Source organism: Gorilla gorilla, chromosome 7 (genome assembly GCF_029281585.2).
Source record: "Gorilla gorilla gorilla isolate KB3781 chromosome 7, NHGRI_mGorGor1-v2.1_pri, whole genome shotgun sequence".
Taxonomy (NCBI): Eukaryota; Metazoa; Chordata; class Mammalia; order Primates; family Hominidae; genus Gorilla; species Gorilla gorilla.
In genome coordinates, this window is record NC_073231.2 from 22,909,058 (window position 1) to 22,927,016 (window position 17,959).

The 17,959-nt window shown below is 38.3% G+C and overlaps 1 protein-coding gene across 11 annotated transcripts in view; it reads right to left on the minus strand.

The window, feature by feature from the left end:
• The window catches only part of PSD3 (pleckstrin and Sec7 domain containing 3), a 547,860-nt gene that overhangs the window by 183,349 nt on the left and 346,552 nt on the right, over window positions 1-17,959 (minus strand). Inside the window, exon 11 of one of the 11 annotated variants that reach the window (XM_055349521.2) lies at window positions 14,449-14,529. The exons of the other annotated variants lie outside the window; for them this stretch is intronic. Coding sequence (XP_055205496.2) covers window positions 14,449-14,529 — 81 coding nt within the window. The remainder of the gene's footprint in view (window positions 1-14,448; window positions 14,530-17,959) is intronic. 11 annotated transcript variants of the gene reach the window in all.

Below are 17,959 nucleotides of genomic sequence, written 5' to 3' on the forward strand. Positions count from 1 at the left end.
TGGCATACAATACCAGTCACAGGAGCGCCGATGCACTTGCTCAGTGCGTTTTAAACACACACATAATTACAACAATCCAAGTCTTCAGGAAAATTAAATGAGGTTAAAGGGTCACATTCCAAAGCAGTGATTTATTATTTGTAGTGATGCCTTAAAGGTTTTATTTTTTCCTATTTGATATCACTCTCTCCCAAACCCCAGGATCTGAGGGCAAAAATAAGCCTCTATTTAAAAAGACAAGATGAAGAAAAAAATTCATACTGAGGAGAAAGGTTCATCCGTCAATGTAAACCAAGGAGTTTACATCACTAGCACTCTACTGGTTTTCTTGGGGAAAGAAGTCTCTGCAGAAAAGCCCACAATCCACATCCCACTCGGAGCAAAGGCCCTTCTCACCCGAAGAGCCCTAGTGATTCATGTCATCGCCATCTGTCCCACCGGACACCTCTCAAAACTCACTTCTGGCTAGCAAAACAAGGTGTGTGCAATTTCTGATACTGTTTTATCAATCACTGATTTCTCTTTAAGGATTATTTCATTTAAAAAAAAAACACCTGCCAATGTTCCAATACAGGCTCCAAAGGGGTGGGGAAGGCACCCAGGGGTGCTATATAAGACTCATTTTGAGACATGCCTACAAATGTCTATCAGAATGAACTAACTGTATCCCAAGTAACTAGGACCAAGTGCTTGAGCCGCCCAAGACCAAGAACTGCTGTATTTATCCTTTTGTTTTTCCTTGAAGTTCTATAGCATAGCTGGGACCACAAAAGCCTTAAAAGTTAAAAAGATTGACGTTTGCTGAGACAATAATGCAATGTCTCATTTTATACATGAGGAAGGTGATATTGTATAAGGTTAGGTGACATGCTCAAGGCCATGAAGCTGTGTAACAGCAAGACCAGAGATGGGCCTGGGTCTTTGGACTGCTGTTCCAGGAACCATTCCGCATAAACAGATGATCATTCTGGAATATGTGTCCTATTAACACAGGGCAAGAGGGAGGCATTTGCTAGTGTAACTGTTTACTAAATTGTTTCCTAAAGACTGATCACACTTCTTTACCCAATAAAATCCAGCCAGTAAAGAATCATAGTAAGTATTTATTTAATGTGTTGATGTTCAAAACGTGTTGCATTAAAAGTGAGCTTTTTAAAAGGCCTACGAGACACCCAATGGCTGCACACATATTGTTCCCACTGAAGGGACAACCATTTTTAAGTAGGTCACACATAGTAATGCCATGTAATTTAAAGTGTGATGACTAACAACACATTTGAAAGCGGAAGCCAATTTATTGCTACAATTTCTAAACTAGTGCAGACATACAGACTATAATTGTTGAGCCTTGTTTTTAACAGTAAAAATTGAATTTCAACTCCCCTTTCTCCCAGCTGCAGTATTGAACTTAAACGTCTACCAGATCAGTGGGTGGACGACCAAAGAGCATTTAAAACATTTTAACTTTACTACCCACAAGGATGTGGGAGTAATATGTCAGTGGGACTAAAATGTATGTGACAGAGTCTTAAGAGATTCCCTAACTCGACAAGAAGCTGGTTGTTCCCTTTTTTAAAGAAGCAACACTCACCCTTACCTTTGCTCAGTCTACTTTTTAGAGCTGGCAAATAGAATAAAAGAGTTAAATCAGAATCTAAAAATATCCATGTTCTTATATGTTCTGTTGCCAGTGCAGTTGAAAACACTAATCACAGTTGATAATCTGAGATTTCTCTTATCTAGATGGCCTTGTAGAAGGTTTCCCTTCAAGTGAGTAATATGTAATCCACACTAAGAATAAACTTAATCTTTAAAAAATAGAAAACATTAATTCTTTCTCTCCATTTCCTCCCCCTTCATTTCCACCCGAAGGAAGTACAGATGTGAATAAATGTATCTAAATATAATCGGTAGAGAAAGATGTCAATCTCATTTCCAAAAGCCTGAAACCAAGTAGGAGGAGAAAGAAGAAGCAATAATGGATGAGTGAGAAAAGCATACAGACCTCTTCGGCCTGGGATGCCCTGAGGCTGCCTCTGACCAGCGCCCCCTTCCATCTGCCTAAATCTCATCTATCCATAGAGCCCATTCAAATTCTATCACCCCCAAGGAGCATTAATGGAGTACAATATGCCCTCCAAACTCTAATTTTCTGAACTATTTCAGCACCCGTTATGCGAACCCCACAATGAGCAACAATTATAGAATGCCGTATGTCCCTTGCTAGCTGTTTTACATGTTATCAGTTTTGTTTCCCTATTTAAACCATTAAGATGAAGAACATGCAACATAACTCATACTTTTAAAATGTTTTCCATAATACTGGCCTGCAAATGGACAAACAGGTGCTTGAGAAAAACAAAGAAACAAACGAACAAACAAACCATGCTCCATTGAATTGACACAGCAAAACTCATGCCTCTTAAGAGTGACCCATAATATTTCCTCTGTGGGCAGTGCATGAACCCAGGAGCACACGAAGGACATGTGGCTGCAGATGACACGTGTGTTCTAGCTTGTTTGAAAAGGCCAGGTGTAACGATCAATATTACTGTTGTTGTTACTCTCTGCATAGAAAGCTAAGTGCCATAAGTAATACTTAGGAATGAGCTGTCATGCAAACTCTGCAAATGCCTTTGTGCATATACGGATTTAATTTTTCTTTCATTTTTGCATTCATCATCCAGTGCACTTTCTCATTTTATAGAAAGTCATTAAAAAGATCTTCAGTAGCTATTTTAATATAATCTAAGTTAGTTCCTTAGGCGTTTCTCTACTGAAGATCAATTAAATGCTTAGCACAGAGCGACATCCTGAAAGAAATACAAAAAGACATATGACAGAGTTCCCTTTCTATTTTGAGGTGGGGGAAAAAAACCCTGTTCCTTCTGCATCTCCAGTACCATCTCTCCCAAGGCCTTCCATACACTAATGGTTCAAAGAATATGTCAGTGGCACTGTACTGTTTACAGATTAATGACATGGGTAAGTATAAACATAGCAAAGTACAGTAGCCTTTTTAAAATAAACAATCATATGAAAGCCAAGTACATAAAATAAATACATTTTAAGAACACATTTTTAATTCTGACTTAAATTTCTAGAAGATTTGATTCTCCCTGACATTGCCACTGAAAAATCATTTATTGATTTTAAATCTCTCATGTTTCCTGAGGCAGACATTAATTTAATGTGATGGGCAACTTCCGTTTCCATACACAATGGAATACCTAAGGAAGCTTCCAGTAGTCACAGCAGTGAAACACTATCACAGCCATATGAACTCAAGTAAAGATCTGTAAACTTACATGTCTACAGTTATACAGAAAATTATTCTTTTGAGGGTTAATGATAATAGACATAAGAAGAATGAAAATACTAAAAAGAAGATGAAAATATGAGCCTAGGGTTTGGGTTCTTTATAAGCAGGTAGGGGTGGAAGAATCATGTGGATTAGAGATCTCAGCATCAGGACAAGTAGAGGGGTAATGCCTGTCACCAAGGCTATTACAGCGGTCTATAAATGGAAGAAGAAAAATGAGGCAAAATCATATTGGGCAAAACAAACAGCAGTAATATTAAAGCCAGAAATCTCCTTAAAGTTCTTACTGTTGGGCCAGGTGTGGTGGCTCATGCTTGTAATCCCAGCATTTTGGTAGGCCAGGGCAGGAGCATCTCTTGTGGCCAGGAGTTCAAAGCCAGCCTGGGCAACATAGCGAGACCCCCATCTCAACAGAAAATAAAACATGAGCTGTGTGGTGGTGTGCACCTGTAATCCCAGCTACTTGAGAAGCTGAGGCAGGAGGATCACTTGAGCCCAGAGTCTGAGGCTGCAGTGAGCTATGATCACTCCATTGTACTCCAGCCTGGGTGACAGAGTGAGACCCTGTCTCTAAAAAAAATAATAATAATAAAAATAAAAATAAAATAATTATTTCTGCTGGTGGGGACCTGGCGGGGGAAGTGTAGAGAGTTAATGTGGGCACGTAATTCCTCATTTGAGAAAGATAAATGGGCTTAACAAATGATTCAAGAACAAATAAGCTTATTAATAAATGGAAAAATAAATGAAGGCATGAATAAAAGCAGCAAGGAGATAACATATAACTAACTAACAGTCTGCGTCCCTGGATATAAGGAGAAATATGTGGTCAAAGAACAATCATAACAACTAGATGGGAACAATGGGAGATGTGGAATGGGCAGGTGACCTTAGGCAAAATTAGTGGCTCAGAAAAGAAAGAAAAAGAAAAGTCATGTAAAAGGATTTTAAGAGACAAAGTGAACAGAATTCTACCATGTTGGGAATCATTGAGCAAATCTAATTTCCTAGTTCTTTTCTACCAAATAATCTTCCATTAAAGTTTTCAGTGCAGCAAACGGGTTCTACGTATTGGCTCCCCATCATATTTCCTATGTAACCCATGCCTGGAGTTAAGCCTCTACTCCAATCCACCCAAATTCTATCCATCCTTTAGGTCTAACTGGACGCAAGCCCCCAAGAACTCTTTTATTCTTTAGGAAACTTAGAAAATAGTAATCTTTCTCTTTTTCTGCAGCCAGCTTTTGGAAGAGGGGCTACAAACAGACAAGGGACAGAAATATCAAAAGGAGAAAATATAAGTAGGATCAGATCTTCAAAGAACTGAATATTATACATTTCCTTGGTTGGGGTCAGAAGAAAGATGAAAAACAAAGTATTCCAATCCCACTTTGTCCTAAAGGGGAGAAATCCATTATACTCCCTTCAAGCAGGCTAGCTTTTGATTTCTGGAACCACTGGGGACAATGGGCTTGGCATTCTTTTCTATTACCCTCCCACCTCATGTTCCACTTTCCCCTCTTTTGAGAGAAGGGACATCTAAAATGGAGTCAGTACATGTCCCAAAGTAAAGGACAGCCAGGGAGAGGAAGAAGAAGACCCACCGAAAGGAACTTTTATTTTTCCTTTTTATTTTATTATTATTTTTAATGAATTCCTCCAGCACTAAACCTGTAAGATGAACAGATATCATCTTCTAGGTTATTGGCCAAGAACACACTGCTTCAATACCAAATAAGATATAATGCGGAGACTCTAGGCAACTCCCGAAGAAACAAGTTATAAAAGAGAGGGGAAGCAAAATTAGTGGCACCAATGGCAATGACGCAAAGAAAAAGAAAAAGGAAAGAAATGCCAAGCTGTAGCCAGGCAATGCAATGTAAAACCATTGCTTCATGTCCCGCCCACTTCCACACCCACTGAGAGTGCTGTTCTTGGGGACTAGAAAACAGCTTGAGGTAACAACAGAAGAATCAATGCCAAGCCATACTTATCTCTCAGCCAAGACACTAACCTCACAGTTCACGGACGTTATTGAAAGACAGAAGACAAACACAACAGGAGAAGCTGAATGTGGTTCTCTCCTGCCTTGTCCACCACTTCCCTAAACCCAGAAAGGCACTCCTGGGCCAAATCTGTTTAAAAATCATATGAATCACTGGCCTCTGTTTCTTTTATGCATTTATTGTAGACCAGCCTACACTGACATCGATGAGCTAGTGAGATATTGCCAAGTAATAAGCAGCCAGAGACATTAAGTTACTGAACTTTAATGAAATAACAGCTTAGAATTTAAAGACAAAGAAATGTCTTTTATCGTCTTCCACATACAGAAAAGGAACATAGCTGCTTAAAAGATCCACTGTAATTCCCCAATATTCTCTTGTATCCTTATTTTAATATCAACTGCTGTATAGCTGATTATAACCACTACGTTATTATATCAAACCCTAAATATAGAGATTTAAATAAACTACAGGATTATCTGCTACCTAGAACTAGGCCCAAATCTCCATCCATTCCCATGACTTTAATTCATGCTCATGGCAAAAGATTTCCAAACAATTCTATCTTCTCATCTCAGAGTCTATTAGAACATGAACTTGATGTCTGTTCTGTTGCATCTTTATAACCCCCAGAGCATGCTTAATAGGTATCAACTGAATGAACCTAGGTCTAATGAAATCTCAGATTCAGCTTATGCAAAATACCTTCATTCCAACTAAACCAAAACTACTGTCTTAATGTTCCAACCACGATTCTGCGCTCTAACTTTAGATAGTCTTAACTCATCTCTGTCCTTTATTTCCACTATCCAGACAGTCCACCATCTAGGAAATTTTCTTTAGAAAATAAATTGCTAGGCTGGGTGCAGTGGCTCATGTCTGTAATCCCAGCACTTGCACTTTGGGAGGCCGAGGCAGGAGGATCACCTGAAGTCAGGAGTTCTAGACCAGCCTGGTCAACATGACAAAACCCCATCTCTACTAAAAATATAAAAATCGTCCAGGCAGGCCAGGCGCAGTGGCTCACGCCTGTAATCCCAGAACTTTGGGAGGCCGAAGTGGGTGAACCATGAGGACAGGTATTCAAGACCAGCTTGGCCAACATGGTGAAACCCTATCTCTACTAAAAATACAAAAAACTAGCTGGGCATGGTGGTGGGCACCTGTAATCCCAGATACTCTAGAAGCTGAGGCAGGAGAATCTACTGAACCTGGGAGGCGGAGGTTGCAGTGAGCCGAGATCGCACTACTGCACTCCAGCCCAGGAAACTGCAAGACTGTGACTCAAAAAAAAAAAAAAAAAAAAAAAAAAATTAGCCAGGCATGGTGGCGGGCGCCTGTAATCACAGCTACTTGGGAAGCTGAGGCAGGGAGAACTCCTTGAGCCTGGGAGGTGGAGGCTGCAGTAAGCCACGATCGTACCACTGCACTGCAGCCTGGGTAACAGAGCAAGACTCCATCTCAATCAATCAATCAATAGCTAAATTAAAAAAAAAATCCAAACACACACACACGCACACACACACACACACACACACACACCCCTTTTATTCATCTTTACCTCTCTGCCACAACCCTCCCCTACTCCACTATTCCAGGCTGGCTATCATTACCCATATTTTGGCAGTCCTGTCTAAGCTGGACTTTTTACTTTCAGTGTCTGCATACCAGTTACAGATGAAAAGTCTCTTTTGCTCAGAAGTTATTTATACTTCCCTATTACCCACCTACTCTCCCAAGTAAAATTATGCTCTTAAGGAAAACCACTCGAAGTCCAAGTTTGTAACATACCCCACCCATCGAGTTGGCCTCCTCATTGCCCTACTAGTCTACTAAGCTACTTTCTAGACTTATATTTACCCATTTTTATCCATTTAGTCTATTAGAACACGTATTCCATGAGGGCAAGGATTTTTCACTGTTATATCTTCACCACCTAGATCAATGCCTGAAGACTGGACCCTTAAATATTTGCTGAATGAATGAATGATTTTAAGAAAAAAAAAAGCAGAGAAAGGGAAGTAGAAGAGAGAGTGTTAAACTTCACAAAGGAGTTTATTATTATAGGTTCAGGTCAAGTCCCACTTTCACTCATCACTTCAGCCTTCACTGATTTCTCTCTTCTCTGATTTTCCATGGAATTTCTGCACCATACAATTGAGCACTGAAATACTCACTGCAAGAATTCAATGAAAAGTTGAGAACCTCCTATCCACCAAACTCTGCACAGCACAGACATGGTTTATGCCTTCTCCAAACTTATAGTCTCACAGAAACATTCAACAAAGTCAATTAAAAACCAGCTACCACAGGTGCACATAGAAAGAACACTTAGACTTTGATGACAGGGAAGGCTTCTCAGAGGAAGGGACAGCTAAGGGAAGACTTGAAGGGTGAGTATGAGTTACCCAGACAAAAAGGAGGGAGGAGTGTTTCAGGCAGAGGAAACAGCATGGATGGAGACTTAGAGGCAAGACAGAGCGTTTGGGAATTGAAGGAAGTTCAGTGGTTCTGGAGTACATGGGCAGCAAAGAGCCAAAGCTGCTGGGGTGGGCAAGGACCAGACTTCCAAGGGCCAAGCAGTCACCTTGAGTTACGATGCGTGAGCTAAAAATGTGAATTATGTGAAGTCATGCATAAGTTAATTAGCTTGATTTAGCCATTCCAAAATGTATACAGATTTCAAAACATGTTGTACACGATAAATATAATCTTTATATGTCAATTAAAACTTTTGGAAAAAAAAGCTATGAAAATGAATATGAAAGGGAAGCTGGGAAGGGGAAGGGGACAGAGAGGGTGGACGCCTCACATGTCAGTTCTGCTTCTCAGTTATTCTGGATGATTTCTTTTAAGAAAAGCAGAGATCTGGTTTCAGGCTTTCTCTTTATCTCAAAATGTCTGCTCAAAAAATGTGGAATTCACAAGAAAACCTGTTGATTTGAAAACTTTGATTCTTCCTGCACCTTTCCCATCCAAAGAAAAAGAATAGCTGTAAAATTTTACAACAGAGACTAATAAGCAATTTTAAACGCTAGAGACTTCATCAACTATAAGAACCTTATGTCCCTTTCAATTTTCTTCCCCTTTGAGACTCTGAACTAGTCAGTAGAGATTTCTGAACTAGACGTTCCCCACAATCCACAAACCTATAAATTTTCATAATTATGCATTCTGTAAAAGCTTAAGCAATGAGCTAAGGAAACAGCTCTAAGTGGTTCCGATTTCAATTTCTCTGTTGCATCAGATTAACTGACTCCTTTAATCCACAGCAGTGTCTAACATTAGTCCATACTCAATACCAAGTTCTAGTCAAATGTGGGACCTTGTGTAAGGTTCTTACCCAAAATTATTTCGAGATGAAGAGGGCTGTATCTAGACTTATGCAGTTCTCCTAAGAACATGCCACCACATTAAATAAAAGTAGCATGCAACAACCATAAAATGAATAAACAAAAGTCAAAGCTCCTAAGACAAAAAAAGGGTGCAGTGCAGGTCTCTATGTAAGGTATAGATTTTAACTGGATAATTTTTAGTAATTGTATATCAAGAAAAGATACCCAACATCTGTCTCATGTATTAACTTCAAAAACTCTTCTTTCTCTAAATAGCTTGCACTCTCTCTGGGCCATGAATGAAATGAGGCCACTGTGAGAAATTACAAATGCCATTCTGGAGGAAAATCTTTCACATCCCTATCTCGAGCCTACTACACAGGAGAAGGAAATAAATCCTCATGCTAAACCTTCCACTGAGAAAATTACTAATTCAATTTCTCTTAGCAAAGTTGCTACAATGCACTAAACATTTCTACCCAGTAAAAACTCTTATTTATCACATTCATTTATTTCCATTTTAATTAGAATAGCAAAGCCTACATTCCATAAAGACTGGAAAAGAAAGCATCATAAAGCAAAAAAAGCTTCCTCATTTTTGAAACAGGAATATCATACAGGATACTAGCTACTGACTTTCAAAAATAAGAAATATGCTCAAGTATTGCCTCTTTCTAACGACAAGTAATATGCTGTGTTTTTCCCAAGGCACCACTTCTTTTGAGATATTTTGAATATGAAATGTTTCCATGGGACAGCTCTAAAAAATCTGCATTTATTCCACAATCACACAAAAATAAAATGAGGACCTGACCTTCTAGGTATGAAGGTACCATGGCACAATCATCAACACTGCCACCAAATCTCATCTGCTAATATGTAAAATGTCTCTTTCTCCAGCTGACAAGAGGTAAGTATTCTCCAATATAAACAAACATATACACCCCACGTTATAACTAAAACATTATCTAGCTTTGACTTGTCATTGTGGAGGAAATACAAAAACCCTTTATATATAAATATTAATGAGATGACCATGCGTTATAGTTGAACTAGCAATCTGATCTTTAACGAAGTTGACCCTTAGTACCTCTGAGGAAAGATAAAGAAAAGATACATTATATCCATTGTTACATTCACTGGCCTTTCATCCATCCACTCAAAAAGTATTTATTGATCACTTTCTACGTGCCAGATACTGTACGCTATACACTGTTTACACATATTTTTGGCTTCTATCCCTTAAAATACTAGTAGCAGCTAATTGCCTCAGCTGTAACAACCAAACACATCTCCAAACATTGCCAGATGTCCTTTGGGAAGCCTTGTCTTAGAGTTTAAGATTCTGTGGCCACTGTTTTTCAGAAATTTAAGATATAACTGAAAGACAAGATGTGTGTACTTGAAATATATGAAAACACTGAACAAATAAATAGCCGACAATAACATTTTAGAGTTGGCAAGATGGCTACCCAAAAAAAAATCACATGTACCTAGCTAAGGTCGAAAATAATGTTTATTTTTAAATAAAACTTTAAAAAAGATAATTTCTTTCTAAAAGTCATTCCAATCTGTCCTCTCTAGAAAATTCACCCCTTTACCTCCCCCACAAAAAAACATTCTTCACCAGCCTGGCCAACATGGTAAAAACCTGTCTCTAATAAAAATACAAAAATTAGCTGGGCGTGGGGGCGGGCACCTGAAATCCCAGCTACTCGGGAGGCTGAGGCAGGAGAATCGCTTGAACCCGGGAAGCGGAGGTTGCAGTAAGCAGAGATTGCACCACTGCACTCCTGCCTGGGTGACAAGAGTGAAACTCCGTCTCAAAAACAAAAAACAAAAAACATTGTTCATCACATAGCAAAACATTTATTCTGACTACGGACTAATGCACTCATGGAGTCAGTGTTAAAAAATAAAGACCAGAAGGATGGAAACAGCAAACAAATCATGAAGGTGACACTGGAAGATTCTGCCAATTAAGAAAGGCAACTTAGAGTCTCTATACCCTTCCTTTTTTATCTATTTGATACTTAAAATTTACTGCCCTGTATCAAAGATGATCTCAGTAATTCTTTTTTAATCAACTGTTTAGGACAGCTTGAGGAAAGGAATTGCTAGGCAGAAAGACAACAGGAGAAACAATAAATCTTTTAAGTACAAAAAACTGACAACAAAATGAGAAAAATACTACCTTGTGTGCTCAAAGGAAATTGCTTATAGAAACTGAAACCAGGACTCAGAACAGTCATGTGTTCTACTCAGGAAATTAAAAGTTGTACTTTTAAAAAGGGTTTCAGATCCTTCCAGAAAATCTAAAATAAAACTAGGTAACTACCTTCCAGGTTTTCCTGGGAACACTTGCCATTTGAACAGAAAATACACATTGCACACTCTCCTTGGAGTGTCTCGGTCTTTGGTTTTAAATAAAAATGTTTACCCTAGATCCTTCTGCTTTGTTTTCTGCCCATCAGTGAGTAGGATGCACAGCTATTCGAAGAGTCTGAGAGGTCACTATGGTTTAATCAGTAGCAGGAAATAATCTTTAGGGAAAATAAGTCATCGTTTTTCCACTGTTTTTCTTTTGAGAGAGACAAGTAATTTTCTGTCTCTCATATACAGCTAGAAGAAATTGGTATCACTGTGCCCCTCAGAGAAATGTCCCCCTAGGAGCATTTCAGGAGAGTCACCTGCTCCAAGTGAGGACAAATATAAAGCTGGTAAAAAAAAAACCCCACTAACTACAAAGCAAGAAATAGCGACTGAAGAATGCCTAACGAACTTGTACTAAAACAAAATACTGATTGTAGATGGACATACAGAGTCATAGAACTATCTGGACACACTGTAAACAGATATGAGAAAAGAAGGAAGATTAGGAAGCTATAAATCCTGTCTCAGTAATCTATTGCTCTGTAACAAGCTACCCCAAAAGCGAGGGGCTTTAAATCATCATCAGTTCATTTGCTAGAGATTCTGCACATGTGCAGTCTGGGGCAGAACTCAGTGAGAACAGGATGTCTCAACCCCATGTGCTATTGGCCGAGCTGACCTGGGGCGGGAGGATCCAAGATGCCCCAGTCCAATGTATGAGCATGGTGCCAGCTGCAAGCTGGAGCACCTTGATGCTCCTACACATGGCTTCTCCCTCCAGCAAGATATCTTGAGCTTCCTTCCTTACATGGTGGCTCCGAAACTGCCAGGCCTCTTAAGGCCTGCAGTTACAACAGCACCACTTCTGCCACATTCTGTCACACAAACCAGCCCAGGCTTCGGCGGGAGGGGAAACAGACTCTACACTCCTGATGAATGGAACAACATGTTCGTACAGGGATGGGAGAACTCCAAGTGATAATTTCTTTCTTTCTTTTTTTTATTTTTTTTTACAGATATTCTACCACAAGCCCCACTATTGTGAACCACGATAATATAAAATGAAATTAGTGAAAATAAAAGATGACCAGGACTAAGTACCTTGCCTACACACGCCACCTCCCTATCACCACCATCTTCTGCCCTTGACTCTTCAACAAACAAAGGAGAGAAAAGAAAGAACAGAATGAAACATGCAGTGCAGACTATAGCATCACGGACAGCAACGTTGGTTACAACATCTTATTAGGGTCCTTTAAAAATACAGAAAGAGAACAAATGAAGGAGAACCTAGAACCACCACTTACTGCTTTTTCTTACGACTTTTGGCTCAACGTATGTTTTACACAAAAAGAAATGCTACAAGGATTTGGTACCAAGTAAACAAAATATAAATTGTTAGGGAAAAAAGGAAAAGTTCTTTTTTTAAAAAATGAGATGTTCTACTTTTTAGGGTCATAATTGTATAAGTTCAATGTTTCTAGCATATCTTTCTAGAAGAAAGACTAGAACAGCCACAGGTGAAAAAGAAAACTGATAGATGGAGGGGGTAACATAGTAGATCCCGTGACGACATCCTTTATCCTGCACTAAAAGTGCAATGCTGCAGAACGCCATCCCCCTCTTGAAATCCTGACTCTTTGAGAACAGAAAATGGTGGTATTACTCATGCATGACCTTTGCCAAAAAGTGGCTGGCAGATGGGTTTGCACAGCAAAGTGGAGATGTGATGAGATTATTCTGAGTCCCTATGAAAGTAGCCCAGTTGAGCCTGGACAAGAATTTCACTGGATCAGAGGCTTTTTACTTTCACAGAACGTAGACAAATGTGCCATGTCACAATGGCTTCCACTCATGTCCTGGTTTATCATCATTCCTCCCTCCACTCCTCAACAGAAACCAAAAAAAAAAAAGGCAATTATCTTTCTTCCAGCTACAGATGTTAATCCTCAACTAACATCCCATACCGGCAGTATCTGCAATGTAGCAGAAAGGCTTTGAAGCCTGCAAATCATTTAGGACCAAAAGGAGGAAATCCAAGTCCAATTATGGGAAAATGAAAAAAAGAAAAAGAGCAGAACAGCCCTTCAAATCAGACCACACAGAAGGCCAAAACCACAGATGAAAGGAACTGAGAAGCTATGCGTTTTTTTTGCTGCCTTTTAAATACAGACCCCTAGGCAAAGGCAGCACTTATTTAACATATCCACAGGTATTAAAGTCTATAACATATAAGGTGCTAGAAAAATAATTTCAATGACTGTTACTTATGGGTCTAGATAATTCTTAATATTGACAAACATTGGTCTCCATGTAAAAGACAAAAGTAGAAAATATCACTAAACTTGGAGGTAGAAACCAGACTTGAATTCTGCCCCTATTTATAGCCTTTGGAAAATTACTTTTTGTTTCAAAGCCCAAGTTTCTTCATCTATAAAAATATGGATTAAAAATACCTTCATTCAAAGAGTTGTACTATAACTTTTCAATGAAATTCGTGTATATGTCTGAAAAACAGTATCTAATAAATATAAACTGTGTATGATTCTGATCTTTAATACAGATTAAGACTCCCAAGTAAAAGTCCTTTTTCTTTTTTTAAATCATGGAAAAGACACAAATTTTGTTGTCACAAGATGATGGTTCAATGGTTCTAGGTCAGATTTTGTTCCTCCTGGCAAGATGATCTTGGGTAAGTCTTTTCTCTTTCCAAGTCCTAGGTTCTCCATTTCATTTATTTGCTTGTAAACCTGAATTCATTTGGAGGCACTAACAGTAAACATGGCAAATAAAGTCCCCGCCCTTATGGAACTTATTAAGTCATGAGGAGACCTAAAAGCAATGAATGTACAGTGTTGGCTACTGTTTTCTAAACGATGAGGTGACTAGGTTAGAATATCTTCAAGACCCTCTCCAGGTTTAAGCCTGTGAACCCGTAACTGTAAATATAAAAGTTAACAAAAAGAAGGAAGGCCACAGTTTCTCATTCTGATGTTTTGTAAGGTGTTAAATCATTTTTTCTCAAGCCAAAATCAAAAGCTTCCAGAGAACAGCAATACCATTACAAAGGCTTTCTGAATTAAAATCGAACAGTCCTCATCTAAGTTGAAAACTTAAAATTCTACTGTTAAAGGGAAAATCAAGTCCTCACATCAAAGACTGTGCCCTTTATCCCCTTGAAAGCAATAATTCAGAGTAATATTGGTACATACGCCAAGGACCACTCATGCCTTAGCACACAGAATCAGAAACTGTTTACTAAAACTAGGGTCTGTTTATTAATCCTACATTCAGTAAGAGTTTGAGAAGGGAATAATCACCAAAAATCCTTAAGTTCTCTCCTCTGATTATCAGTGGGGCTGTAGTTCAACTCCAGGAAAACACTTTATAGAGATAAGAGGAGACTACTTACCCCCAGGGCAGAAGAGCATGTTGAGATACGGAAATAATGGTGCCCAAAAACAAGAGATGAAAAAAATTGGGAAAGCTTCACCTAAGAAGAGATAACTATGTTGAACCATAGAAGTAATCTTCAATTATCAGAATGGTCATTGAGATACTCACAATCACAGTAATACACTGAATGGCGAATGGACGATAAATGTACCCAAGTGGACACACTACTCCCTAGGATAAGATTCCCAGGGGATAGGAATGCATTCTTTGCTGCCTTTACACTTTATATTCTTTATTCGCCCTACAAACATATTTAAGGCTGTAGTAGTTAAATGGAGGGTAGGTTCTACAAGCACGGTTTTTCTCTGACAGATTTCTATCTCCTGGTAGCATGGTTTTTACTGGCAACCTCAAGTGGGTAAGCCTTACGTAAGAAGCTTCAGTTTTCAGAATGAATCAGACAAGGACTAATAAATAATGATCATAAGCAGTTAGAATCAATACAAATTTATGAGGCTGATGAAACTATGGGAAAACAAAGGATTATTGGATACCAACAACAGTTCTTTAAATAATTTTTCAGTGACACAGCACCAGAAACTTTCTGTTTAAGTCAACTAAGAAGCACGCACCTGAATAGTAAAATTACGTTTTAGGAAACTTATTTGGCAAATTGAACAAAGATTGTCAAGCAGAATTCATTAAAAATACAAAGAATAAATAAAAACAATTGATTTTTATGGATCTAATTATATCTAGTTAGATATAGTTAGATATATCTAATTATATCTAGTTAGATATAGTTAGATATATCTAATTATATCTAGTTAGATATAGTTAGATATATCTAACTATATCTAGTTAGATCTAGTTAGATATATCTAATTATATCTAGTTAGATCTAGTTAGACATATCTAACTATATCAAGTTAGACATATCTAACTATAAAAAACAATCTAACTATAAATTGTTTTTATGGAAAGTAGCTTCTGACAAATTTCAAGTTTCTTAAAACAACGTAGAATTCCAACAAACTTGAACACATCTCCTATACTACAGTTTACCTATTTAAGCATAAGCATAAACCTTATATATCTCACGTAATTTTTCTAACTTCCAACTTCCATACTTACAAACTCTGGAATAAGATGCCCTATATTATCCAATCAACATTCTAGCTCTGCCACTTACTGCGAAATTGAAGGCAAGACACTTAACTACTCTGCTCCTTCGTCTGTTTCTTCTTTATATCTAAAAAGTAAAATAATGGTACCTACCCTCAAGGGTTACTGAAAGAATCAAATGTGTTAATATATTTAAACACTAGAATAATGCCTGGCACACCATGAAAATTTTTAAATGCTGGGAATTTTATCATCAACTGTGTTTATTAGTATACATATTTATAGACGAGTATGTGTTAATAAACACCATTTACTAAACTGTTTACTAAAACTAGAGTCTATTTATTAATCCCACATTCAGTAAGAGTTTGAGAAGGGAATAATCACCCAAAATCCCCAAGTTCCCTCCTTTGAACATCAATGGGGCTGTAGTTCAACTCCAGGGAAATATTTTATAGAGATAAGAGCAGATTACCCCAGAGCAGAATAGCATGTTGAGATACGGAAATAATGGTGCACAAAAACAAGAGATGAAAAAAATTGGAAAGGTTTCACCTAAGAAGAGGTAACTTTGCTGAATCATAGAAGTAATCTTCAAATATCAGAATCGTCATCAATTAAATCAGTAATTAGACTTATTATTTGTTTTTCCAAAGGTAAATTTGGCTGATGATCAGAAAAATCTTTTAAATCAAAGCTTTCTGATGGCAATGAGCATTCTTTCCAAATGAATGCTAACATTAAGAACAAAATGCTGCTTTTCAAATATAGAGAGATGATTATGCTGAGTGTGAGCCTGGACTAGATGACATAAAAAAATCTCAGAATTGTAGAATATTAAAATGTGAAAAGGACTTCAAAGTCATCTGCTTTTGTGGTTTAGTTGTCCATTGGAATCACCTGGGGAGCATCTGAAAAAATACTGTTCTCTTTCCAGATCAATTAAAATCAGAACTTTCTGGGGATAGAGGCTGTGCACTATTTTGCTTGTTTGTTTTCTTTTGTCTTTGTAATTGTCCCAGGTAGTTCTAACATATAGCCACAGCTGAGAAACACTGCATTAGTTCACAAATGAGAAAAATAGGGCCCACAGTTTGAAAATAATGGAACTTTAATTTGAACCCAGGTACCATGCTGTGCTATTTGTTTATTTGTGTGTATGTGTGTGTGTGTGTGTGTGTGTGACGGGGTCTTACTCTGTAGCCCAGGATGGAGTGCAGTGCATGCTCATGGCTCATGCAGCCTCGGCTTCCTGGGCTCAAGCGATCCTCCCACCTCAGCCTCCCGAGAGGTGAGACTTACTTTTTTAAATATATTTTTGTAGAGATGGAGTGTTGCCATGTTGTCCAAACTGGTTTCAAACTCTTGACCTCAAGCAATCTGCTCGCTTGGCCTCCCAGAGTGCTGGGATTACAGGTGTGAGTCACTATGCTTGGCCTCTATGCTATTTTCAATAAATTACTCAAAAGGTCTATGGCTTTATAATATGCATAAGGCTATAAATAAGTCTTGCAAATATCAGTTTTGGGGGGGAAAGTATATACCTTATTTCTTTCCCCAGGGTACAGATTGTTCTCTGGTCTATTATCACTTTCTAACTTTAAAGACATTATTTCACTGAACTTCAGTAGAAAATATACACAAAACTAGTCTTGCATCATGGGGTTTACTTTTAACTTTGATTTTGACCTACTTGAGCCTGATTTCCTATTGTTTTTGCAAGTATGCCCTTGCACAGATCCTTATCACACAGGCAAGAGGCAGAGGCTCCCTCTACTCAATTTGTGATCAAGAGAAACTGCTTATAAATTATTTTCTGCTTGCAGATGACACCAACTAGAAGCTATCTTTGCTAGATTTTAAAAGTCTTAATCAGTGTGAAATTGGGAGAAGGGCAAAGGAATGGAAATCAGGAAATCCGAAAGGCTAACATGGGGTCACAGGGAAAGAAGAGCAAGCCCAGAACTGAATGTTAATTCCACAGCTCAGCCTCTACATCACAAACTGTTACCAGGACTTTCTGGTGACCAATTCTGCACATCATTTCAAATTAGAGGCCTCCTGGCAGGTGGGAAAACCATGGCAGTGGGAAGGACAAGTAGCTGTCCTTCTCTCTGTTCTGTCTTTACCCACATTAATTAGGGCCTTAAACAACTCACTATCTCCCTGAAACTCCTTTTCTCATTTATAAAATGGGAAGGTTCATCAAGATCATCTCAAGGGTGACTTCGAATTACAATGTTCTATGATGAGATAACATCTGCATTGTCAAGAAGGACAGGGCTGGCCTATGATGTTTATACTGTGAATAGTTGCTTTTCCTGTGGACAGAATCTACCAGATGCTAAACAGAATCCACACAGTAACCATATTATAAAAGGGATCTACCACACACATCACAT